Below are 25,907 nucleotides of genomic sequence, written 5' to 3' on the forward strand. Positions count from 1 at the left end.
CGCTGCTTCCAGACAACACCGAGTACCTGACACGTTCCCACAGCGTAGAAAACGCTGTTCCCAGATGACCAGGAGAACCTCACACGTCCCCACAGCCTGGGAAACGGTGCTCCCAGACGACACCGAGCACCTGGCACGTCACCACGTCTTGAGAAACGCTGCGCCCAGACGACTCGGGGGACCTGACACGTCCCCACGACCAGGAAACGCTGCTCCCAGACAACACAGAGGACCTGACACGTCCCCACGGCTCAGGAAACGGTGCTCCCAGATGACACCGAGTAGCAGACGCGTCCCCATGGCCTGGGAAACGTTGCTCCCAGATGACACGGAGGACCTGATACGTCTCCACATCCTGGAAAATGCTGCTCCCAGACAACACCGAGTACCAGACACGTCCCCACGGCCCAGGAAACGGTGCTCCCAGATGACACCAAGTACCAGACACGTCCCCATGGCCCGGGAAACGCTGCTTCCAGACAACACCGAGTACCTGACACATTCCCACAGCCTAGAAAACGCTGCTCCCAGATGACAAGGAGAACCTGAAACGTCCCCACAGCCTGGGAAACGGTGCTCCCAGACGACACTGAGTAGCAGACGCGTCCCCATGGCCTGGGAAACATTGCTCCCAGACGACACCGAGCACCTGAGACGTCACCACGTCTTGAGAAACGCTGCTCCCAGACAACCCAGAGGACCTGACACGTCCCCACGACCCGGGAAACGCTGCTCCCAGATGACACCGAGTAGCAGACGCGTCCCCATGGCCTGGGAAACGTTGCTCCCAGATGACACAGAGGACCTGATACGTCACCACATCCTGGAAAATGCTGCTCCCAGACAACACCGAGTACCAGACACGTCCCCACAGCCTAGAAAACGGTGCTCCCACATGACACCAAGTACCAGACACGTCCCCATGGCCCGGGAAACGCTGCTTCCAGACAACAAAGGGTACCTGACACGTTTCCCACAGCCTAGAAAACGCTGCTCCCAGATGACCAGGAGAACCTGACACGTCCCCACAGCCTGAGAAACGCTGCGCCCAGACGACTCGGGGGACCTGACACGTCCCCACGACCCGGGAAACGCTGCTCCCAGACAACACAGAGGAACTGACACGTCCCCAAGGCTCAGGATACGGTGCTCCCAGATGACACTGAGTAGCAGACGCGTCCCCATGGCCTGGGAAACGTTGCTCCCAGATGACACGGAGGACCTGATACGTCACCACATCCTGGAAACGCTGCTCCCAGACAACACAGAGGACCTGAAACGTCCCCACGGCTCACGAAACGGTGCTCCCAGATGACACTGAGTAGCAGACGCGTCCCCATGGCCTGGGAAACGCTGCTTCCAGACAACACCGAGTACCTGACACGTTCCCACAGCCTAGAAAACGCTGCTGCCAGATGACCAGGAGAACCTGACACGTCCCCACAGCCTGGGAAACGGTGCTCCCAGACGACATCGAGCACCTGACACGTCACCACGTCTTGAGAAACGCTGCTCCCAGACAACACAGAGGACCTGACACGTCCCCACGGCTCAGGAAACGGTGCTCCCAGATGACACCGAGTAGCAGACGCGTCCCCATGGCCTGGGAAACTTTGCTCCCAGATGACACAGAGGACCTGATACGTCACCACATCCTGGAAAATGCTGCTCCCAGACAACACCGAGTACCAGACACGTCCCCACAGCCTAGAAAACTGTGCTCCCAGATGACACCAAGTACCAGACACGTCCCCATGGCCCGGGAAACGCTGCTTCCAGACAACACCGAGTACCTGACACGTTCCCACAGCCTGAAAAGCGCTGTTCCCAGATGACCAGGAGAACCTGACACGTCCCCACAGCCTGGGAAAAGCTGCTACCAGACGACTCGGGGGACCTGACACGTCCCCACGACCCGGGAAACGCTGCTCCCAGACAACACAGAGGACCTGACACGTCCCCACGGCTCAGGAACGGTGCTCCCAGATGACACCGAGTAGCAGACGCGTCCCCATGGCCTGGGAAACGTTGCTCCCAGATGACACGGAGGACCTGATACGTCACCACATCCTGGAAAATGCTGCTCCCAGACAACACCGAGTACCAGACACGTCCCCACAGCGTAGAAAACAGTGCTCCCAGATGACACCGACACCTGACACCTCACCACGTCGTGGGAAACGCTGCTCCCAGACGACTCGGGGAACTTGACACGTCCCCACGACCCGGGAAACGCTGCTCCCAGACAACAAAGAGTACCTGACACATCCCCACGGCTCAGGAAACGGTGCTCCCAGATGACACCAAGTACCAGACACGTCCCCATGGCCTGGGAAACGCTGCTTCCAGACAACACCGAGTACCTGACACGTCTCCACACCCTGGGAAACGGTGCTCCCAGACGACACCGAGCACCTGACACGTCCACCACGCGTCTTGAGAAACGCTGCTCCCAGACGACTCGGGGAACTTGACACGTCCCCACGACCCGGGAAACGCTGCTCCCAGACAACACAGAGGACCTGACACGTCCCCACGGCCCAGGAAACGGTGCTCCCAGATGACACTGAGTAGCAGACGCGTCCCCATGGCCTGGGAAACGTTGCTCCCAGATGACATGGAGGACCTGATACGTCACCACATCCTGGAAAATGCTGCTCCCAGACAACACCGAGTACCAGACACGTCCCCACAGCCTAGAAAAGCGGTGCTCCCAGATGACACCAAGTACCAGACACGTCCCCATGGCCCGGGAAACGCTGCTTCCAGACAACACCGAGGACCTGACACGTTCCCACAGCCTGAAAACGCTGTTCCCAGATGACCAGGAGAACCTGACACGTCCCCACAGCCTGGGAAACGTTGCGCCCAGGCGACTCGGGGACCTGACACGTCCCCACGACCAGGAAACGCTGCTCCCAGACAACCCAGAGGACCTGACACGTCCCCACGGCACAGGAAACGGTGCTCCCAGATGACACCGAGTAGCAGACGCGTCCCCATGGCCTGGGAAACGTTGCTCCCAGATGACACGGAGGACCTGATACGTCTCCACATCCTGGAAAATGCTGCTCCCAGACAACACCGAGTACCAGACACGTCCCCACGGCCCAGGAAACGGTTGCTCCCAGATGACACCAAGTACCAGACACGTCCCCATGGCCGGGAAACGCTGCTTCCAGACAACACCGAGTACCTGACACATTCCCACAGCCTAGAAAACGCTGCTCCCAGATGACAAGGAGAACCTGAAACGTCCCCACAGCCTGGGAAACGGTGCTCCCAGACGACACTGAGTAGCAGACGCGTCCCCATGGCCTGGGAAACATTGCTCCCAGACGACACCGAGCACCTGAGACGTCACCACGTCTTGAGAAACGCTGCTCCCAGACAACCCAGAGGACCTGACACGTCCCCACGACCCGGGAAACGCTGCTCCCAGATGACACCGAGTAGCAGACGCGTCCCCATGGCCTGGGAAACGTTGCTCCCAGATGACACAGAGGACCTGATACGTCACCACATCCTGGAAAATGCTGCTCCCAGACAACACCGAGTACCAGACACGTCCCCACAGCCTAGAAAACGGTGCTCCCACATGACACCAAGTACCAGACACGTCCCCATGGCCCGGGAAACGCTGCTTCCAGACAACAAAGGGTACCTGACACGTTTCCCACAGCCTAGAAAACGCTGCTCCCAGATGACCAGGAGAACCTGACACGTCCCCACAGCCTGGGAAACGGTGCGCCCAGACGACTCGGGGGACCTGACACGTCCCCACGACCCGGGAAACGCTGCTCCCAGACAACACAGAGGACCTGACACGTCCCCAAGACTCAGGATACGGTGCTCCCAGATGACACTGAGTAGCAGACGCGTCCCCATGGCCTGGGAAACGTTGCTCCCAGATGACACGGAGGACCTGATACGTCACCACATCCTGGAAACGCTGCTCCCAGACAACACAGAGGACCTGAAACGTCCCCACGGCTCACGAAACGGTGCTCCCAGATGACACTGAGTAGCAGACGCGTCCCCATGGCCTGGGAAACGCTGCTTCCAGACAACACCGAGTACCTGACACGTTCCCACAGCCTAGAAAACGCTGCTGCCAGATGACCAGGAGAACCTGACACGTCCCCACAGCCTGGGAAACGGTGCTCCCAGACGACATCGAGCACCTGACACGTCACCACGTCTTGAGAAACGCTGCTCCCAGACAACACAGAGGACCTGACACGTCCCCACGGCTCAGGAAACGGTGCTCCCAGATGACACCGAGTAGCAGACGCGTCCCCATGGCCTGGGAAACTTTGCTCCCAGATGACACAGAGGACCTGATACGTCACCACATCCTGGAAAATGCTGCTCCCAGACAACACCGAGTACCAGACACGTCCCCACAGCGTAGAAAACAGTGCTCCCAGATGATACCAAGTACCAGACACGTCCCCATGGCCCGGGAAACGCTGCTTCCAGACAACACCGAGGACCTGACACGTTCCCACAGCCTAGAAAACGGTGCTCCCAGATGACACCAAGTACCAGACACGTCCCCATGGCCCGGGAAACGCTGCTTCCAGACAACACCGAGGACCTGACACGTTCCCACAGCCTAGAAAACGCTGTTCCCAGATGACCAGGAGAACCTGACACGTCCCCACAGCCTGGGAAAAGCTGCTACCAGACGACTCGGGGGACCTGACACGTCCCCACGACCCGGGAAACGATGCTCCCAGACAACACAGAGGACCTCACACGTCCCCACGGCTCAGGAAACGGTGCTCCCAGATGACACCGAGTAGCAGACGCGTCCCCATGGCCTGGGAAACGTTGCTCCCAGATGACACGGAGGACCTGATACGTCACCACATCCTGGAAAACGCTGCTCCCAGACAACACAGAGGACCTGACACGTCCCCACGGCTCAGGAAACGGTGCTCCCAGATGACACCGAGTAGCAGACGCGTCCCCATGGCCTGGGAAACGTTGCTCCCAGATGACACGGAGGACCTGATACGTCACCACAGCCTAGAAAACGGTGCTCCCAGATAACACCAAGTACCAGACACGTCCCCATGGCCCGGGAAACGCTGATTCCAGACAACACCGAGTACCTGACACGTTCCCACAGCCTAGAAAACGCTGCTCCCAGATGACCAGGAGAACCTGACACGTCCCCACAGCCTGGGAAACGGTGCTCCCAGATGACCAGGAGAACTTGACACGTCCCCACAACCTGGGAAACGGTGCTCCCAGACGGCACCGAGCACCTGACACGTCACCATCTCTTGAGAAACGCTGCTCCCAGACAACACAGAGGACCTGACACGTCCCCACGGCTCAGGAAACGGTGCTCCCAGATGACACCAAGTACCAGACACGTCCCCATGGCCCGGGAAACGCTGCTTCCAGACAACACCGAGTACCTGACACGTTCCCACAGCCTAGAAAACGCTGCTCCCAGATGACCAGGAGAACCTGACACGTCCCCACAGCCTGGGAAACGGTGCTCCCAGACGACACCGAGCACCTGAAACGTCACCACGTCCTGGGAAACGCAGCTCGAGACGACTCAGGGGACCTGACACGTCCCCACGACCCGGGAAACGCTGCTCCCAGACAACACAGAGGACCTGACACGTCCCCACGATTCAGGAAACGGTGCTCCCAGATGACACCGAGTAGCAGATGCGTCCCCATGGCCTGGGAAACGTTGCTCCCAGATGACACGGAGGACCTGATACGTCACCACATCCTGGAAAACGCTGCTCCCAGACAACACAGAGGACCTGACACGTCCCCACAGCCTAGAAAACGGTGCTCCCAGATGACACCAAGTACCAGACACGTCCCCATGGCCCGGGAAACGCTGCTTCCAGACAACACCGAGTACCTGACACGTTCCCACAGCCTAGAAAACGCTGCTCCCAGATGACCAGGAGAACCTGACACGTCCCCACAGCCTGGGAAAAGCTGCTACCAGACGACTCGGGGGACCTGACACGTCCCCACGACCCGGGAAACGATGCTCCCAGACAACACAGAGGACCTGACACGTCCCCACGGCTCAGGAAACGGTGCTCCCAGATGACACCGAGTAGCAGACACGTCCCCATGGCCTGGGAAACGTTGCTCCCAGATGACACGGAGGACCTGATACGTCACCACATCCTGGAAAACGCTGCTCCCAGACAACACAGAGGACCTGACACGTCCCCACGGCTCAGGAAACGGTGCTCCCAGATGACACCGAGTAGCAGACGCGTCCCCATGGCCTGGGAAACGTTGCTCCCAGATGACACGGAGGACCTGATACGTCACCACAGCCTAGAAAACGGTGCTCCCAGATAACACCAAGTACCAGACACGTCCCCATGGCCCGGGAAACGCTGATTCCAGACAACACCGAGTACCTGACACGTTCCCACAGCCTAGAAAACGCTGCTCCCAGATGACCAGGAGAACCTGACACGTCCCCACAGCCTGGGAAACGGTGCTCCCAGATGACCAGGAGAACTTGACACGTCCCCACAACCTGGGAAACGGTGCTCCCAGACGGCACCGAGCACCTGACACGTCACCATCTCTTGAGAAACGCTGCTCCCAGACAACACAGAGGACCTGACACGTCCCCACGGCTCAGGAAACGGTGCTCCCAGATGACACCAAGTACCAGACACGTCCCCATGGCCCGGGAAACGCTGCTTCCAGACAACACCGAGTACCTGACACGTTCCCACAGCCTAGAAAACGCTGCTCCCAGATGACCAGGAGAACCTGACACGTCCCCACAGCCTGGGAAACGGTGCTCCCAGACGACACCGAGCACCTGACACGTCACCACGTCTTGAGAAACGCTGCTCCGAGACGACTCAGGGGACCTGACACGTCCCCACCACCCGGGAAACGCTGCTCCCAGACAACACAGAGGACCTGACACGTCCCCACGATTCAGGAAACGGTGCTCCCAGATGACACCGAGTAGCAGATGCGTCCCCATGGCCTGGGAAACGTTGCTCCCAGATGACACGGAGGACCTGATACGTCACCACATCCTGGAAAACGCTGCTCCCAGACAACACAGAGGACCTGACACGTCCCCACAGCCTAGAAAACGGTGCTCCCAGATGACACCAAGTACCAGACACGTCCCCATGGCCCGGGAAACGCTGCTTCCAGACAACACCGAGTACCTGACACGTTCCCACAGCCTAGAAAACGCTGCTCCCAGATGACCAGGAGAACCTGACACGTCCCCACAGCCTGGGAAAAGCTGCTACCAGACGACTCGGGGGACCTGACACGTCCCCACGACCCGGGAAACGATGCTCCCAGACAACACAGAGGACCTGACACGTCCCCACGGCTCAGGAAACGGTGCTCCCAGATGACAGCGAGTAGCAGACACGTCCCCATGGCCTGGGAAACGTTGCTCCCAGATGACACGGAGGACCTGATACGTCACCACATCCTGGAAAACGCTGCTCCCAGACAACACAGAGGACCTGACACGTCCCCACGGCTCAGAAAACGGTGCTCCCAGATGACACTGAGTAGCAGACGCGTCCCCATGGCCCGGGAAACGCTGCTTCCAGACAACACCGAGTACCTGACACGTTCCCACAGCCTAGAAAATGCTGCTCCGAGATGACCAGGAGAACCTGACACGTCCCCACAGCCTGGGAAACGGTGCTCCCAGACGACACCGAGCACCTGACACGTCACCATGTCTTGAGAAACGCTGCTCCCAGACAACACAGAGGACCTGACACGTCCCCACGGCTCAGGAAACGGTGCTCCCAGATGACACCGAGTAGCAGATGCGTCCCCATGGCCTAGGAAACGTTGCTCCCAGATGACACGGAGGACCTGATCGTCACCACATCCTGGAAATCGCTGCTCCCAGACAACACCGAGTACCAGACACGTCCCCACAGCCTAGAAAACGGTGCTCCCAGATGACACCAAGTACCAGACACGTCCCCATGGCCCGGGAAACGCTGCTTCCAGACAACACCGAGTACCAGACACGTCCCCACAGCCTAGAAAACGCTGCTCCCAGACAACACCGAGTACCAGACACGTCCCCACAGCCTAGAAAACGGTGCTCCCAGATGACACAAGTACCAGACACGTCCCCATGGCCCGGGAAACGCTGCTTCCAGACAACACCGAGTACCAGACACGTCCCCACAGCCTAGAAAACGCTGCTCCCAGACAACACCGAGTACCAGACACGTCCCCACAGCCTAGAAAACGGTGCTCCCAGATGACACCGAGTACCAGACACGTCCCCATGGCCCGGGAAACGCTGCTTCCAGACAACACCGAGTACCAGACACGTCCCCACAGCCTAGAAAACGCTGCTCCCAGACAACACCGAGTACCAGACACGTCCCCACAGCCTAGAAAACGGTGCTCCCAGATGACACCAAGTACCAGACACGTCCCCACAGCCTAGAAAACGCTGCTTCCAGACAACACCGAGTACCTGACACGTTCCCACAGCCTAGAAAACGCTGCTCCCAGATGACCAGGAGAACCTGACACGTCCCCACAGCCTGGGAAACGCTGCTCCCAGACGACTCGGGGGACCTGACACGTCCCCACGACCCGAGAAACGCTGCTCCCAGACAACACAGAGGACCTGACACGTCCCCACGGCTCAGGATACGGTGCTCCCAGATGACACCGAGTAGCAGACGCGTCCCCATGGCCTGGGAAACGTTGCTCCCAGATGACAAGGAGGACCTGATACGTCACCACGTCATGGAAAACGCTGCTCCCAGACAACACAGAGGACCTGACACGTCCCCACGGCCCAGGAAACGGTGCTCCCAGATGACACCGAGTAGGAGACGCGTCCCCATGGCCTGGGAAACGTTGCTCCCAGATGACACGGAGGACCTGATACGTCACCACATCCTGGAAAATGCTGCTCCCAGACAACACCGAGTACCAGACACGTCCCCACATCCTAGAAAACGGTGCTCCCAGATGACACCAAGTACCAGACACGTCCCCATGGCCCGGGAAACGCTGCTTCCAGACAACACCGAGTACCTGACACGTTCCCACAGCCTAGAAAACGCTGCTCCCAGATGACCAGGAGAACCTGACACGTCCCCACAGCCTGGGAAACGGTGCTCCCAGACGGCACCGAGAACCTGACACGTCACCACGTCTTGAGAAACGCTGCTCCCAGACGACTCTGGGGACCTGACACGTCCCCATGTCCCGGGAAACGCTGCTCCCAGACAACACAGAGGACCTGACACGTCCCCACGGCCCAGGAAACGGTGCTCCCAGATGACACCGACTAGCAGACACGTCCTCATGGCCTGGGAAACGCTGCTTCCAGACAACACCGAGTACCTGACACGTCTCCACAGCCTGGGAAATGCTGCTCACAGACAACAAGGAGGACTTGACACATCCCCACAGTTCGGGAAACGGTGCTCCCAGATGACACCAAGTACCAGACACGTCCCCATGGCCCGGGAAACGCTGCTTCCAGACAACACCGAGTACCTGACACATTCCCACAGCCTAGAAAACGCTGCTCCCAGATGACAAGGAGAACCTGAAACGTCCCCACAGCCTGGGAAACGGTGCTCCCAGACGACACTGAGTAGCAGACGCGTCCCCATGGCCTGGGAAACATTGCTCCCAGACGACACCGAGCACCTGAGACGTCACCACGTCTTGAGAAACGCTGCTCCCAGACAACCCAGAGGACCTGACACGTCCCCACGACCCGGGAAACGCTGCTCCCAGATGACACCGAGTAGCAGACGCGTCCCCATGGCCTGGGAAACGTTGCTCCCAGATGACACAGAGGACCTGATACGTCACCACATCCTGGAAAATGCTGCTCCCAGACAACACCGAGTACCAGACACGTCCCCACAGCCTAGAAAACGGTGCTCCCACATGACACCAAGTACCAGACACGTCCCCATGGCCCGGGAAACGCTGCTTCCAGACAACAAAGGGTACCTGACACGTTTCCCACAGCCTAGAAAACGCTGCTCCCAGATGACCAGGAGAACCTGACACGTCCCCACAGCCTGGGAAACGCTGCGCCCAGACGACTCGGGGGACCTGACACGTCCCCACGACCCGGGAAACGCTGCTCCCAGACAACACAGAGGACCTGACACGTCCCCAAGACTCAGGATACGGTGCTCCCAGATGACACTGAGTAGCAGACGCGTCCCCATGGCCTGGGAAACGTTGCTCCCAGATGACACGGAGGACCTGATACGTCACCACATCCTGGAAACGCTGCTCCCAGACAACACAGAGGACCTGAAACGTCCCCACGGCTCACGAAACGGTGCTCCCAGATGACACTGAGTAGCAGACGCGTCCCCATGGCCTGGGAAACGCTGCTTCCAGACAACACCGAGTACCTGACACGTTCCCACAGCCTAGAAAACGCTGCTGCCAGATGACCAGGAGAACCTGACACGTCCCCACAGCCTGGGAAACGGTGCTCCCAGATGACCAGGAGAACTTGACACGTCCCCACAACCTGGGAAACGGTGCTCCCAGACGGCACCGAGCACCTGACACGTCACCATCTCTTGAGAAACGCTGCTCCCAGACAACACAGAGGACCTGACACGTCCCCACGGCTCAGGAAACGGTGCTCCCAGATGACACCGAGTAGCAGACGCGTCCCCATGGCCTGGGAAACTTTGCTCCCAGATGACACAGAGGACCTGATACGTCACCACATCCTGGAAAATGCTGCTCCCAGACAACACCGAGTACCAGACACGTCCCCACAGCCTAGAAAACTGTGCTCCCAGATGACACCAAGTACCAGACACGTCCCCATGGCCCGGGAAACGCTGCTTCCAGACAACACCGAGTACCTGACACGTTCCCACAGCCTAGAAAATGCTGTTCCCAGATGACCAGGAGAACCTGACACGTCCCCACAGCCTGGGAAAAGCTGCTACCAGACGACTCGGGGGACCTGACACGTCCCCACGACCCGGGAAACGCTGCTCCCAGACAACACAGAGGACCTGACACGTCCCCACGGCTCAGGAACGGTGCTCCCAGATGACACCGAGTAGCAGACGCGTCCCCATGGCCTGGGAAACGTTGCTCCCAGATGACACGGAGGACCTGATACGTCACCACATCCTGGAAAATGCTGCTCCCAGACAACACCGAGTACCAGACACGTCCCCACAGCGTAGAAAACAGTGCTCCCAGATGACACCGACACCTGACACATCACCACGTCTTGAGAAACGCTGCTCCCAGACGACTCGGGGAACTTGACACGTCCCCACGACCCGGGAAACGCTGCTCCCAGACAACAAAGAGTACCTGACACATCCCCACGGCTCAGGAAACGGTGCTCCCAGATGACACCAAGTACCAGACACGTCCCCATGGCCTGGGAAACGCTGCTTCCAGACAACACCGAGTACCTGACACGTCTCCACACCCTGGGAAACGGTGCTCCCAGACGACACCGAGCACCTGACACGTCACCACGTCTTGAGAAACGCTGCTCCCAGACGACTCGGGGGACCTGACACGTCCCCACGACCCGGGAAACGCTGCTCCCAGACAACACAGAGGACCTGACACGTCCCCACGGCCCAGGAAACGGTGCTCCCAGATGACACTGAGTAGCAGACGCGTCCCCATGGCCTGGGAAACGTTGCTCCCAGATGACATGGAGGACCTGATACGTCACCACATCCTGGAAAATGCTGCTCCCAGACAACACCGAGTACCAGACACGTCCCCACAGCCTAGAAAACGGTGCTCCCAGATGACACCAAGTACCAGACACGTCCCCATGGCCCGGGAAACGCTGCTTCCAGACAACACCGAGGACCTGACACGTTCCCACAGCCTAGAAAACGCTGTTCCCAGATGACCAGGAGAACCTGACACGTCCCCACAGCCTGGGAAACGTTGCGCCCAGACGACTCGGGGGACCTGACACGTCCCCACGACCAGGAAACGCTGCTCCCAGACAACACAGAGGACCTGACACGTCCCCACGGCTCAGGAAACGGTGCTCCCAGATGACACCGAGTAGCAGACGCGTCCCCATGGCCTGGGAAACGTTGCTCCCAGATGACACGGAGGACCTGATACGTCTCCACATCCTGGAAAATGCTGCTCCCAGACAACACCGAGTACCAGACACGTCCCCACGGCCCAGGAAACGGTGCTCCCAGATGACACCAAGTACCAGACACGTCCCCATGGCCCGGGAAACGCTGCTTCCAGACAACACCGAGTACCTGACACATTCCCACAGCCTAGAAAACGCTGCTCCCAGATGACAAGGAGAACCTGAAACGTCCCCACAGCCTGGGAAACGGTGCTCCCAGACGACACTGAGTAGCAGACGCGTCCCCATGGCCTGGGAAACATTGCTCCCAGACGACACCGAGCACCTGAGACGTCACCACGTCTTGAGAAACGCTGCTCCCAGACAACCCAGAGGACCTGACACGTCCCCACGACCCGGAAACGCTGCTCCCAGATGACACCGAGTCATCCTGGAAAATGCCCGTACCAGACACGTCCCCATGGCCCGGAAACGCTGCTTCCAGACAACAAAGGGTACCTGACACGTTCCCACAGCCTAGAAACGCTGCTCCCAGATGACCAGGAGAACCTGACACGTCCCCACAGCCTGGGAAACGCTGCGCCCAGACGACTCGGGGGACCTGACACGTCCCCACGACCCGGGAAACGCTGCTCCCAGACAACACAGAGGACCTGACACGTCCCCAAGACTCAGGATACGGTGCTCCCAGATGACACTGAGTAGCAGGCGCGTCCCCATGGCCTGGGAAACGTTGCTCCCAGATGACACGGAGGACCTGATCGTCACCACATCCTGGAAACGCTGCTCCCAGACAACACAGAGGACCTGAAACGTCCCCACGGCTCACGAAGCGGTGCTCCCAGATGACACTGAGTAGCAGGCGCGTCCCCATGGCCTGGGAAGGCTGCTTCCAGACAACACCGAGTACCTGACACGTTCCCACAGCCTAGAAAACGCTGCTGCCAGATGACCAGGAGAACCTGACACGTCCCCACAGCCTGGGAAGCGGTGCTCCCAGACAACCCAGAGGACCTGACACGTCCCCACGACCGGGAAACGCTGCTCCCAGATGACACCGAGTAGCAGACGCGTCCCCATGGCCTGGGAAACGTTGCTCCCAGATGACACAGAGGACCTGATACGTCACCACATCCTGGAAAATGCTGCTCCCAGACAACACCGAGTACCAGACACGTCCCACAGCGTAGAAAACAGTGCTCCCAGATGATACCAAGTACCAGACCGTCCCCATGGCCGAAACGCTGCTTCCAGACAACACCGAGGACCTGACACGTTCCCACAGCCTGAAAGCGGTGCTCCCAGATGACACCAAGTACCAGACACGTCCCCATGGCCCGGAAACGCTGCTTCCAGACAACACCGAGGACCTGACACGTTCCCCACAGCCTAGAAAACGCCGTTCCCAGATGACCAGGAGAACCTGACACGTCCCCACAGCCTGGGAAAAGCTGCTACCAGGCGACTCGGGGACCTGACACGTCCCCACGACCGAAGCGATGCTCCCAGACAACACAGAGGACCTGACACGTCCCCACGGCTCAGGAAGCGGTGCTCCCAGATGACACCGAGTAGCAGCGTCCCCATGGCCTGGGAAGCGTTGCTCCCAGATGACACGGAGGACCTGATACGTCACCACAGCCTAGAAAGCGGTGCTCCCAGATAACACCAAGTACCAGACACGTCCCCATGGCCGCTGATTCCAGACAACACCGAGTACCTGACACGTTCCCACAGCCTGCTGCTCCCAGATGACCAGGAGAACCTGACACGTCCCACAGCCTGGGAAGCGGTGCTCCCAGATGACCAGGAGAACTTGACACGTCCCCACAACCTGGGAAGCGGTGCTCCCAGGCGGCACCGAGCACCTGACCCAGACAACACAGAGGAGTGCTCCCAGATGACATGACACCAAGTACCAGACACGTCCCCATGGCCCGGGAAACGCTGCTTCCAGACAACAAAGGGTACCTGACACGTTTCCCACAGCCTAGAAAACGCTGCTCCCAGATGACCAGGAGAACCTGACACGTCCCCACAGCCTGGGAAACGCTGCGCCCAGACGACTCGGGGGACCTGACACGTCCCCACGACCCGGGAAACGCTGCTCCCAGACAACACAGAGGACCTGACACGTCCCCAAGACTCAGGATACGGTGCTCCCAGATGACACTGAGTAGCAGACGCGTCCCCATGGCCTGGGAAACGTTGCTCCCAGATGACACGGAGGACCTGATACGTCACCACATCCTGGAAACGCTGCTCCCAGACAACACAGAGGACCTGAAACGTCCCCACGGCTCACGAAACGGTGCTCCCAGATGACACTGAGTAGCAGACGCGTCCCCATGGCCTGGGAAAGGCTGCTTCCAGACAACACCGAGTACCTGACACGTTCCCACAGCCTAGAAAACGCTGCTGCCAGATGACCAGGAGAACCTGACACGTCCCCACAGCCTGGGAAACGGTGCTCCCAGACAACCCAGAGGACCTGACACGTCCCCACGACCCGGGAAACGCTGCTCCCAGATGACACCGAGTAGCAGACGCGTCCCCATGGCCTGGGAAACGTTGCTCCCAGATGACACAGAGGACCTGATACGTCACCACATCCTGGAAAATGCTGCTCCCAGACAACACCGAGTACCAGACACGTCCCCACAGCGTAGAAAACAGTGCTCCCAGATGATACCAAGTACCAGACACGTCCCCATGGCCCGGGAAACGCTGCTTCCAGACAACACCGAGGACCTGACACGTTCCCACAGCCTAGAAAACGGTGCTCCCAGATGACACCAAGTACCAGACACGTCCCCATGGCCCGGGAAACGCTGCTTCCAGACAACACCGAGGACCTGACACGTTCCCACAGCCTAGAAAACGCCGTTCCCAGATGACCAGGAGAACCTGACACGTCCCCACAGCCTGGGAAAAGCTGCTACCAGACGACTCGGGGGACCTGACACGTCCCCACGACCCGGGAAACGATGCTCCCAGACAACACAGAGGACCTGACACGTCCCCACGGCTCAGGAAACGGTGCTCCCAGATGACACCGAGTAGCAGACGCGTCCCCATGGCCTGGGAAACGTTGCTCCCAGATGACACGGAGGACCTGATACGTCACCACAGCCTAGAAAACGGTGCTCCCAGATAACACCAAGTACCAGACACGTCCCCATGGCCCGGGAAACGCTGATTCCAGACAACACCGAGTACCTGACACGTTCCCACAGCCTAGAAAACGCTGCTCCCAGATGACCAGGAGAACCTGACACGTCCCCACAGCCTGGGAAACGGTGCTCCCAGATGACCAGGAGAACTTGACACGTCCCCACAACCTGGGAAACGGTGCTCCCAGACGGCACCGAGCACCTGACACGTCACCATCTCTTGAGAAACGTTGCTCCCAGATAACTCGGGGGACCTGACACGTCCCCACGACCCGGGAAACGCTGCTCCCAGACAACACAGAGGACCTGACACGTCCCCACGGCTCAGGAAACGGTGCTCCCAGATGACACCAAGTACCAGACACGTCCCCATGGCCCGGGAAACGCTGCTTCCAGACAACACCGAGTACCTGACACGTTCCCACAGCCTAGAAAACGCTGCTCCCAGATGACCAGGAGAACCTGACACGTCCCCACAGCCTGGGAAACGGTGCTCCCAGACGACACCGAGCACCTGACACGTCACCACGTCTTGAGAAACGCTGCTCCCAGACAACACAGAGGACCTGACACGTCCCCACGATTCAGGAAACGGTGCTCCCAGATGACACCGAGTAGCAGATGCGTCCCCATGGCCTGGGAAACGTTGCTCCCAGATGACACGGAGGACCTGATACGTCACCACATCCTGGAAAACGCTGCTCCCAGACAACACAGAGGACCTGACACGTCCCCACAGCCTAGAAAACGGTGCTCCCAGATGACACCAAGTACCAGACACGTCCCCATGGCCCGGGAAACGCTGCTTCCAGACAACACCGAGTACCTGACACGTTCCCACAGCCTAGAAAACGCTGCTCCCAGATGACCAGGAGAACCTGACACGTCCCCACAGCCTGGGAAAAGCTGCTACCAGACGACTCGGGGGACCTGACACGTCCCCACGACCCGGGAAACGATGCTCCCAGACAACACAGAGGACCTGACACGTCCCCACGGCTCAGGAAACGGTGCTCCCAGATGACACCGAGTAGCAGACACGTCCCCATGGCCTGGGAAACGTTGCTCCCAGATGACACGGAGGACCTGATACGTCACCACATCCTGGAAAACGCTGCTCCCAGACAACACAGAGGACCTGACACGTCCCCACGGCTCAGGAAACGGTGCTCCCAGATGACACTGAGTAGCAGACGCGTCCCCATGGCCCGGGAAACGCTGCTTCCAGACAACACCGAGTACCTGACACGTTCCCACAGCCTAGAAAATGCTGCTCCCAGATGACCAGGAGAACCTGACACGTCCCCACAGCCTGGGAAACGGTGCTCCCAGACGACACCGAGCACCTGACACGTCACCATGTCTTGAGAAACGCTACTCCCAGATGACTCGGGGGACCTGACACGTCCCCACGACCCGGGAAACGCTGCTCCCAGACAACACAGAGGACCTGACACGTCCCCACGGCTCAGGAAACGGTGCTCCCAGATGACACCGAGTAGCAGATGCGTCCCCATGGCCTAGGAAACGTTGCTCCCAGATGACACGGAGGACCTGATACGTCACCACATCCTGGAAATTGCTGCTCCCAGACAACACCGAGTACCAGACACGTCCCCACAGCCTAGAAAACGGTGCTCCCAGATGACACCAAGTACCAGACACGTCCCCATGGCCCGGGAAACGCTGCTTCCAGACAACACCGAGTACCAGACACGTCCCCACAGCCTAGAAAACGCTGCTCCCAGACAACACCGAGTACCAGACACGTCCCCACAGCCTAGAAAACGGTGCTCCCAGATGACACCAAGTACCAGACACGTCCCCATGGCCCGGGAAACGCTGCTTCCAGACAACACCGAGTACCAGACACGTCCCCACAGCCTAGAAAACGCTGCTCCCAGACAACACCGAGTACCAGACACGTCCCCACAGCCTAGAAAACGGTGCTCCCAGATGACACCAAGTACCAGACACGTCCCCACAGCCTAGAAAACGCTGCTTCCAGACAACACCGAGTACCTGACACGTTCCCACAGCCTAGAAAACGCTGCTCCCAGATGACCAGGAGAACCTGACACGTCCCCACAGCCTGGGAAACGCTGCTCCCAGACGACTCGGGGGACCTGACACGTCCCCACGACCCGAGAAACGCTGCTCCAAGACAACACAGAGGACCTGACACGTCCCCACGGCTCAGGATACGGTGCTCCCAGATGACACCGAGTAGCAGACGCGTCCCCATGGCCTGGGAAACGTTGCTCCCAGATGACACGGAGGACCTGATACGTCACCACGTCATGGAAAACGCTGCTCCCAGACAACACAGAGGACCTGACACGTCCCCACGGCCCAGGAAACGGTGCTCCCAGATGACACCGAGTAGGAGACGCGTCCCCATGGCCTGGGAAACGTTGCTCCCAGATGACACGGAGGACCTGATACGTCACCACATCCTGGAAAATGCTGCTCCCAGACAACACCGAGTACCAGACACGTCCCCACATCCTAGAAAACGGTGCTCCCAGATGACACCAAGTACCAGACACGTCCCCATGGCCCGGGAAACGCTGCTTCCAGACAACACCGAGTACCTGACACGTTCCCACAGCCTAGAAAACGCTGCTCCCAGATGACCAGGAGAACCTGACACGTCCCCACAGCCTGGGAAACGGTGCTCCCAGACGACACCGAGCACCTGACACGTCACCACGTCTTGAGAAACGCTGCTCCCAGACGACTCTGGGGACCTGACACGTCCCCATGTCCCGGGAAACGCTGCTCCCAGACAACACAGAGGACCTGACACGTCCCCACGGCCCAGGAAACGGTGCTCCCAGATGACACCGACTAGCAGACACGTCCTCATGGCCTGGGAAACGCTGCTTCCAGACAACACCGAGTACCTGACACGTCCCCACAGTCTGGGAAATGCTGCTCACAGACAACAAGGAGGACTTGACACATCCCCACAGTTCGGGAAACGGTGCTCCCAGACAAGGTGCTCCCAAGCTCGTTAGACGTTCCCACGGGCCGGGAAACGGTGCTCCCAGATGACATGGTGGACCTGACACGTCCTCACATCTCGGGAAACGTTGCTCCCAGATAACACCGAGTACCTGACACATCCCCACAGCCTGGGAAACGCTGCTCCCAGACAACAGGGAGCTGTAAGGCACAAATGGGGGGTGACTAGTCCAATGTCACAAAGCAAGTTGAGGGCAGCCCAGGGAGTAGGACCCAGGTGCCCTGGCTCCCAGCCCCCTGGTTTCCTGGCCCGGGGAGAAGGAGAGTCCCAGCCCCTGGCCAGCCCCATAGTTCCACCCACAGGTACCTTGAACTCCCGCGAGAACCCGTTGCTCTGCGACTGGGCGTCGGGCTGGCGCAGGCGGCTGACGTGGCTGGGGACGCTGTCCGCCAGGACCCCGGTGTTCCCGCACAGCAGCCCCTCCAGCAGCGCCTCGTAGAGGAAGATGTACTGCTCCTGGGGAGGGGAACGCAGGCGTCGGCCCGGAGCCCAGCCCGCAGCAGGGGGCCGGCGCACGGGGCCAGAAGGTGATGCCAAGTGCTGGGGGGAGCCCAGAGACTATGTGCCATGGGCTGGAGACCCAGCCCTACACCAGGCACTCTCGCGCCAATGGAACAGACTGCTGGCACATTTCTCCTGGGGGGGGGGAGCCCCATCCGCAGCCACCCCCGCTCCAGGGAGCCGAACCAGCAGAGCCGAGCCCCCTGTGACCGTGGGACATGCTCATCCTCATGCTCCAGAGGAAGGAGACAATCCCCCAGGATCCTGCCCTGGGTGCAGGCCTCCCAGCCCCAGCCGGGTGAGCAGTTCCCTGCAGGCACATGTCTGAGGGTTCCCGTCCCAGGAGCACCTGTGGGAGCCGGGGACCTGTCCAGGATGCTCTCAGATCCCAGCGTGGGGGTTCTGCCAGCACCCCCGGGACTCAGGCCTCCCCTCAGCGGCAGCAGCCCAAAATCTAGTCTCTGGGCAGCTTCAGTGCTGGCTCCCTGCAGCTGGGCCACATGCCACATGGCCTGGCTGGCCTTGCAGGGCCAAATCCATGCGGAGAGTCCCTTGGGAGCGGAGTAACCGGCCTGACCCCGGGACCCAGGAGCTGAGGTCAGCAGCCGGGGGGTGGTACCCTGAAAGTCCCTGCCCTTTGAATGGGGCACTACGGGCCGGGCGTACCCAGCTCAGCTCCTCACCTTCGTCTGCACCATGCTGACCCGCTGCTCCCGCAGCCTCTGCACGCAGCGGAAAACATCCACGCTGCCCTCGGCCCGCGCCATCTTCAGGAGGATGTCCAGGGCGATGAAGGTGCCTGTGCGGCCGATCCCTGCACTGGGGACATGGGAGGGGAGTGAGGTGCTCGCCGGGCCCTGGGCCTGTCCCCCACCCCCAGCCCTTTCTGCCCAGTACCTGCAGTGCACGAGCACGGGGCCGGCAGGCGCCTCCGACACCCTCTCATTCACCATCTCCACCAGCTGCAGGAGCCGGGCCGCGTTGCTGGGGACCCCGTGGTCTGGCCACAGCAGGTAGTGAAACTGCTGTATGTGTCTCGGGAGAGGAGAACCGGCCTGAGGAGAGGGCAGAGAGGAGATGTGGGGGAATGGGGTGGGGGGGAATTGAGCAGGGGATCCAGGCACTCAGAACTCCCTCCAGCACCAGCATCCCCTGTGGCCAGGCTGCCGGGAGCCCCAGCGCCCTGAGAACATGGAGCTGCAGGGGAATCCCCGCACCAGGAGGGCTGGGGCGATGGAGTGGGCCTGGCTGGCAGGTGCAGGCCAGTTTCAGGGCCCAGCCAGGCTACGCTACACAGGCTGTTTGATCTGGAGCCACCAGGGCCCAGCCACGCTGCACGGGCTGAGACAGCCTCACCTGCCCAGCTGGGCTGCAGGGGCCTGCGCTCGCCTTTGGGCTCCAGGGCCGCCCAGAGGGAGGGGCAAAGGGGGCAATTTGCCCCGGGCCCCGGGCTCCGCAGGGGCCCCCAAGAGAAGACCGGAGGCTCCCGCCTCCGCCCCTCTCCTGGAGCCTCAGCGCATCAAGCGCCGAGACTCCGGCCGAGCCCCTGAGCCCCGCCCCGATCCGCGTGGTGAGCGGGACGGGGCTGGGAGCTCCAACGGGGCCTGAGCCCCGTCCCGCTCAGAGCGCCGTGGGGAGGGGGCGGGGCAGCTGCCTCCGCTCGGCGTGGAGCTCACAGCCCCGCCCCCACACACCGCGGCTCTGAGCGGGACGGCGCTCAGGCCCTGCCGGCGACGCGCTCGGTAAGAGGCCGGGGAGAAGCCGGGGTCGGGGGGGAAGAAGCGGGGGCCGGGCGGGGGGGGAGAAGCGGGACCCGCCACCGTCGTCGAAGCGCAGCCCGGTCTTGGCGGCGGGGGCCCTTCTGTTCCAGGACCCGCCGCCGAAGTGCCCGAAGGCCCGCGGCGAGACCCCCGCCACCCAAATACCGCCGAAGACTGGGCGGCGGGTCCCGCTTCGGCGGTAATTCGGCGGCGGGGGGCTCCCGCCGCGGGTCTTCGGGGCACTTTGGCGGCGGGTCCCGGAACGGAAGGGCCCCCTGCCGCCGAAGACCCCGGGCCCCCGGAATCCTCTGGGCGGCCCTGTTGGGCTCTGCCCACAAGCAGCTCTCCCGTCTGCGCGGGCTAGAGTCAGGGCAGTGGCTGGAGCTGACTGCCGGACGGGCTAACGCGCAGGGTGCTATTCTCCAGCGGCCTGCCTGCATCTCCCGGGCACAACAGCAACACAGGGCGCGTCCCGCATCCAGGGGGGCCTGGGTCCCCAGGCGAGTGACGGGTCAGCAGCTCCTGCCAGCCGGCTGCTGGGCCCCGGGAAACACCCACACCCCGGGAAACACCTGCACCCCGGGAAACGCCCGCACCCCGGGAAACGCCCACGCCCCGGGAAACGCCCACGCCCCAGCACGGAGTTACACATGCTGCAACAGCTGCTCTGGGTTAGGTTTGCTTGTGAGTGTATCATGGGCGTTCAGAGGGCGCTCCCAACCCACTCCCCCCCACAGCTCTGGGGGTCCCTGGGGCCTGGAGGGGCAGGGCTGCCAGGCTGTCGGTGAAGCCCAAGGAGGCTCTGCCCCCCGCTCCCCACCTTACCCTCTGCAGGCGGAAGGTGCGTGTGACCAGCCCCGTGGTTGTCCAGATGTTGCTGAGTGTCACCGTGAAGTCCCCGTACAGCTGCTCGCCCTCCGGCCAGTACTGCTCACACTTGGTCTGTGAACAGCGAGCGACCCCTGAGCACTGACATACCCGCACTCTGCACCCCCCAGCCTCCGCTAGGGCTGTGCTGGTGAGTGGGGAGGGGAGCCCCTGGCAGGGAACGACCCTGGCCTGGCCTCTGGGGCTGGGCTTGTGGGGCCTGCCCTGGCCCGGCCATGCCCAGGACACCGGCCATGGGAAATGTCTGACATCACCACGGTGTTCCCGGTGCTCCCTCCACTGCACACGCCTGCGATCCCACCGTGCTCCGCCCGGCGTGCAGGCCAGCCTGCTAACAGCTCCCCGCCGTGCGGAGAGGGGGGAGGGGAATGGCCCCGTCCCCTTCCCATCCACGGGCGCAGGGATCACCCCAGGCCAGGCCCAAGGATCGCTGGCCCCTGACTGGCACCAGTCCCTTAGCCTCCCCTCTGTTGCTGGTCCGTGTAGGACTCTCCACCTCTCATGTCTCTGCTCAGCTCCCCCTTGGTGCCCCAGGGCAGGGCTCCCTCCCGGAGCGCGTCTCACCAGGGAAAGCAGCAGCCTGGGTCCCAGTGGCCTGGCTGGGCTGGCTGAGCTCCCGGCTGAGCGTGGACCCCGGCTGGGCGGGGCTGGGCTGTTTGAGGACCTGGGCCCCAAAGGACGCTGGGTTCTCTACCTTGTTCTGCTCCACCAGGCCCGTTAACATCACAATGGCCGAGGTCTTCTCCTGCCAGATCATCTGCCAGAAATCCACCACGGTGCCGGGCAGCGGGCCTGGCAGAGGAACATGGCACGTCAGTATCCGCATGCTCCCGACCCAGGGCGGGGCTGCGGCGCCGCGCCCGTCCTAGGGCTCAGGGAGGGACTGGGGGGGGTGCGCCACCGCCTACCCTGGAAGCTGCCGTGCTAATGGACCAGGAAGCCCAGTCACACTGTCCATGGCCTGTCCCCTGAGGACTCCAGCTCAGAGCAATGCACAGCAGCGCGGCAGCCCAGAGAGCACAGTGCCTGAGGTCAGAGGTGCCAGGGCCCAGTGTGGGGGCTGGGCACAAGCAGGGCAGGGCAGGGGTGAGGATGAGCCAGGCGCCGGGGGGGGTCAAGGCAGGTGCTGCTCTCAGCTGTCTCCCACAGTCCAGTGACTGAAGGGGAAAGCACCGTCTCTGCAGTGATTTGGCTCGGAGCTCAGTGCCAGGCCTATCCCATGGGCGGGGGGCCTCACGCTGGGGTGTCTCCTAACTGCACGGGAGCCTGGAGACCCGGACCTGGGCGCTGCACAGAGCCGGGGACCTGGGGGGCTGCAGGGGGTGGCATCTGGAGGGGGAAGCTCCCAGCACTTTCAGTGACTAGCCCCGTGGGCCCCTGGGCACGTGGGAGCCGCCTGCGCCTGTCTGCGTGCATCTGCGCCTGTCTGCGTGCCTGTCTGAGCCTGTCTGTGTGCCTGTCTGCGCCTGTCTGCGTGCATCTGTGCCTGTCTGCGCCTGTCTGTGCGCCTGTCTGCGCCTGTCTGTGTGCCTGTCTGCGTGCATCTGTGCCTGTCTGTGTGCCTGTCTGCGCCTGTCTATGTGCCTGTCTGCGCGCATCTGTGCCTGTCTGCGCGCCTGTCTGCGCCTGTCTACGTGCATCTGTGCCTGTCTGAGTGCCTGTCTGCGCCTGTCTATGTGCCTGTCTGCGCCTGTCTGCGTGCATCTGTGCCTGTCTGCGCGCCTGTCTGCGTGCATCTCTGCCTGTCTGCGCCTGTCTGCACCTGTCTACATGCCTGTCTGTGCGCCTGTCTGTGCGTGTGTGCCTGTCTGCGCCTGTCTACGTGCCTGTCTGTGTGCGTGTGTGCCTGTCTACGTTCCTGTCTGCGCCTGTCTACGTGCCTGTCTGTGCGTGTGTGCACCTGTCTGCTCTTGTCTGCGTGCCTGTCTGCTGTTAGAAGGGATCAGGGCTCTGGCCGCACGGCCAGGGCAGGAGCGGTTCAGTCTCCGTTGCTTAGTGCATCACCCTCCCTCTCCTCCAAACTCCTCCGGAGCCTTCCAGCTGCAGTGCTGTAGCTGCTGATGCCCGGCCGCCCCCCTGAGCAGACCATGACTGGGACAGAGGGGCTCAGACAGAGGCCCCTACTCGCCCCGTCTCAGAACCCAGGAGCAGGGCCATGGCCCCTGGAAGTGAGCGGCTGCATGTTTGAAACGGATCACAGGAAGCCCTTTTGTGCACGACAGGTGATGAGCCTGTGGAACTCACTGCTACAAGGTATCACTGAGCAGCAGTCAGCCCGGGCTCAGTGTGGCGTGGAGGGTGAGAACCGCCAGCATTGCCTCCGAGAAGATAACGCCATAGAAGGGTCTAACACCTGCTGCCTTGGGCATGAGCCAGCCCCAGTGGAAGCAGGTTAGGAAGAGACGTCTCCTGTGGCTGGCCACTGCAGAACTGGCCACTAGGCATTGTCCATTGCCAGAGGTAGGGAGCCCAGGCTCGATGGGCCCTGGGCTAGGCTGGCTGGCAGCCGTGTGCCAGCTCCACACGTCTTGAGAACGGCTGGACTGGGCACCCCCCAGAGCCGGGACTGACTGCCCTGGGCCCCCCACCTCCCCCTTCCGCCATTGTCCCCAGCCGGGAGCACTCACCCTGAGCAGCGATGAAGAAGCAGGGGCTCCTGTAGCTCTGGGGGGGGGGGGGGGAAGAGACAGCAATGGCGTTAGTCACGTGATCTCAACATTTAGCAAATCAGGAGTATGAGATGAAATACCCAGGGCCAGCTCTGGGCTGGGCCGTGTGCCTGGGTTACAGGGCAGGGCCAGTTCCCATGGCCCCCACCCACCCCCACGGTAGCCAAGCCCTCCGCCCGCTGGGAGCTACGCACGGCTCTCTGAGCCCACGTGTGACAAGGAGATCACTGCTCCGGGCCCCTCGGACGCAGGTGCTCAGGCGGAGCGTGAGACTCTCCAGCTCCTGCCGTATCTGGCATCCTCGGGGGGAAATGTCTCCAGAGTGTGTGAGCAGGGTGACCGGCCATCCCAATAGCAGGGGCCTTGTCTTACATATGCAGCTATACCCTCCCCGATCCCCTGGGGGAAAAAATCCCCATTCTCCCCCTTGCTACCGGGTCACTCTCTGTGAGAGACGCTGCCCAGCCCCGGTGCACCCTGGAGGGCCCCGTGTGCAGCCGCTGCCCAGCACCCATGTGACTGGAGCAGGGCTGAGGGAGGGCGGCTGCGCTCAGAGCAGGGGGGTGTTTGTTCCTGTGGTGCCAGGAAGGTGGGGCTGCTCCGTGTGCCCCAGAGCCTCCCCTGCCCCCTTTCCCCGCACGGAGCAGCAGCAGCGCGGCCGTCGCTGCCTGGGTACCTACATCGACGTAGCTGGCGTTGATGTAATCAGCTCCCGGGCTGGCGGACTGCAGCACCACACGGCAGTGATCGTCTGAAAGACAAAGGGGGCTGATCGCTGACCAGACGAGCCCAGTCGTGGGGCAGGCTCCTGCCCTGCTCCCTCCAGACTGACAGACATGGCCAGGCCCACAGCCCGGAGCCAGGGCCCCTGGCAGCGCCGGGCCCAGCTTCACAGTTGTGACAAAGTGGGGCTGTTCTTAGTGTTCCCTCTGAATACTGTGGGGGGGCCTCAGCTCTGGCCGACCCTCTGTCACCTGGCAACTAATGGCCAGGCCCTTCCCCTCTGCAAGGGGATGCTAAAGGTGGGGGAGAACAAAGAGGTCAGGTGACCTTCTGGCCCAGGAAAGGAACTGAGCAGAGAGGAGGGGCTGGAGGGGGTTCGCAGTTTAGGGCTGGCGGAAGACGAGGCGTGAGGGCAGACGCGGGGGGTCTGCCTCGCTGGGCCCCAGAATGGACCCGGCCGAAAGGTCCGGTTCACGGTACCTACAAGCTCTGTTTTAGACCCTGTTCCTGTCATCGAATAAACCTCTGTGTTACTGGCTGGCTGAGAGTCACGTCTGACTGCGCAGTGGCGGGGCAGGACCCTGTGGCCCCCCAGGACCCCGCCTGGGCGGACTCGCTGTGGGAAGCGCACGGAGGGGCAGGGGATGCTGAATGCTCCAAGGAGAGACCCAGGAGGTGAAGCTGTGGGAGCTTCTTGCCCTGCAGACAGGCTGCTCCGAGGTAGAGGAGGCTCCCCAGAGTCCTGCCTGGCTTTGTGGGGAGCAGTTCCAGAGCAGCGCCTGGGGACTCCGTGACAGCAAGTCTGGTAGCCTCTCTGTGCCTCAGTTCCCCACCTGCACAATGGGGACAGCAGCCCTGCCCACCACACAGGGCAGCCACCTCTGGCAGGGGAGGTGGCAGCTGCTTAGCTACATTGCAAATCTACATCGGGCAAGAATGAAGAGAGATTCATACGTGCAAGAAAAGGCGCCGGCGGGGGAATGTCGGGGGCAGAACAGAATTATCGGAGTCGATATTTGATCAGGACGGCAGGTCGACCCCCCG

General features: G+C 61.4%; 1 protein-coding gene across 4 annotated transcripts in view; it reads right to left on the reverse strand.

Moving 5' to 3' along the window:
* Window positions 1-25,907, reverse strand: part of LOC120408142 (receptor-type tyrosine-protein phosphatase kappa-like) — a 122,663-nt gene that overhangs the window by 23,115 nt on the left and 73,641 nt on the right. For all 4 annotated transcript variants that reach the window (XM_039544753.1, XM_039544752.1, XM_039544751.1 and 1 more), the window contains 7 exons: window positions 24,821-24,891; window positions 24,099-24,135; window positions 22,166-22,263; window positions 21,409-21,525; window positions 19,721-19,878; window positions 19,507-19,642; window positions 18,629-18,778 (listed from right to left, as the gene is read on the reverse strand). In XM_039544753.1, coding sequence (XP_039400687.1) covers window positions 18,629-18,778; window positions 19,507-19,642; window positions 19,721-19,878; window positions 21,409-21,525; window positions 22,166-22,263; window positions 24,099-24,135; window positions 24,821-24,891 — 767 coding nt within the window. The remainder of the gene's footprint in view (window positions 1-18,628; window positions 18,779-19,506; window positions 19,643-19,720; window positions 19,879-21,408; window positions 21,526-22,165; window positions 22,264-24,098; window positions 24,136-24,820; window positions 24,892-25,907) is intronic.

Source organism: Mauremys reevesii, linkage group 6 (genome assembly GCF_016161935.1).
Source record: "Mauremys reevesii isolate NIE-2019 linkage group 6, ASM1616193v1, whole genome shotgun sequence".
NCBI lineage: Eukaryota > Metazoa > Chordata > Testudines > Geoemydidae > Mauremys > Mauremys reevesii.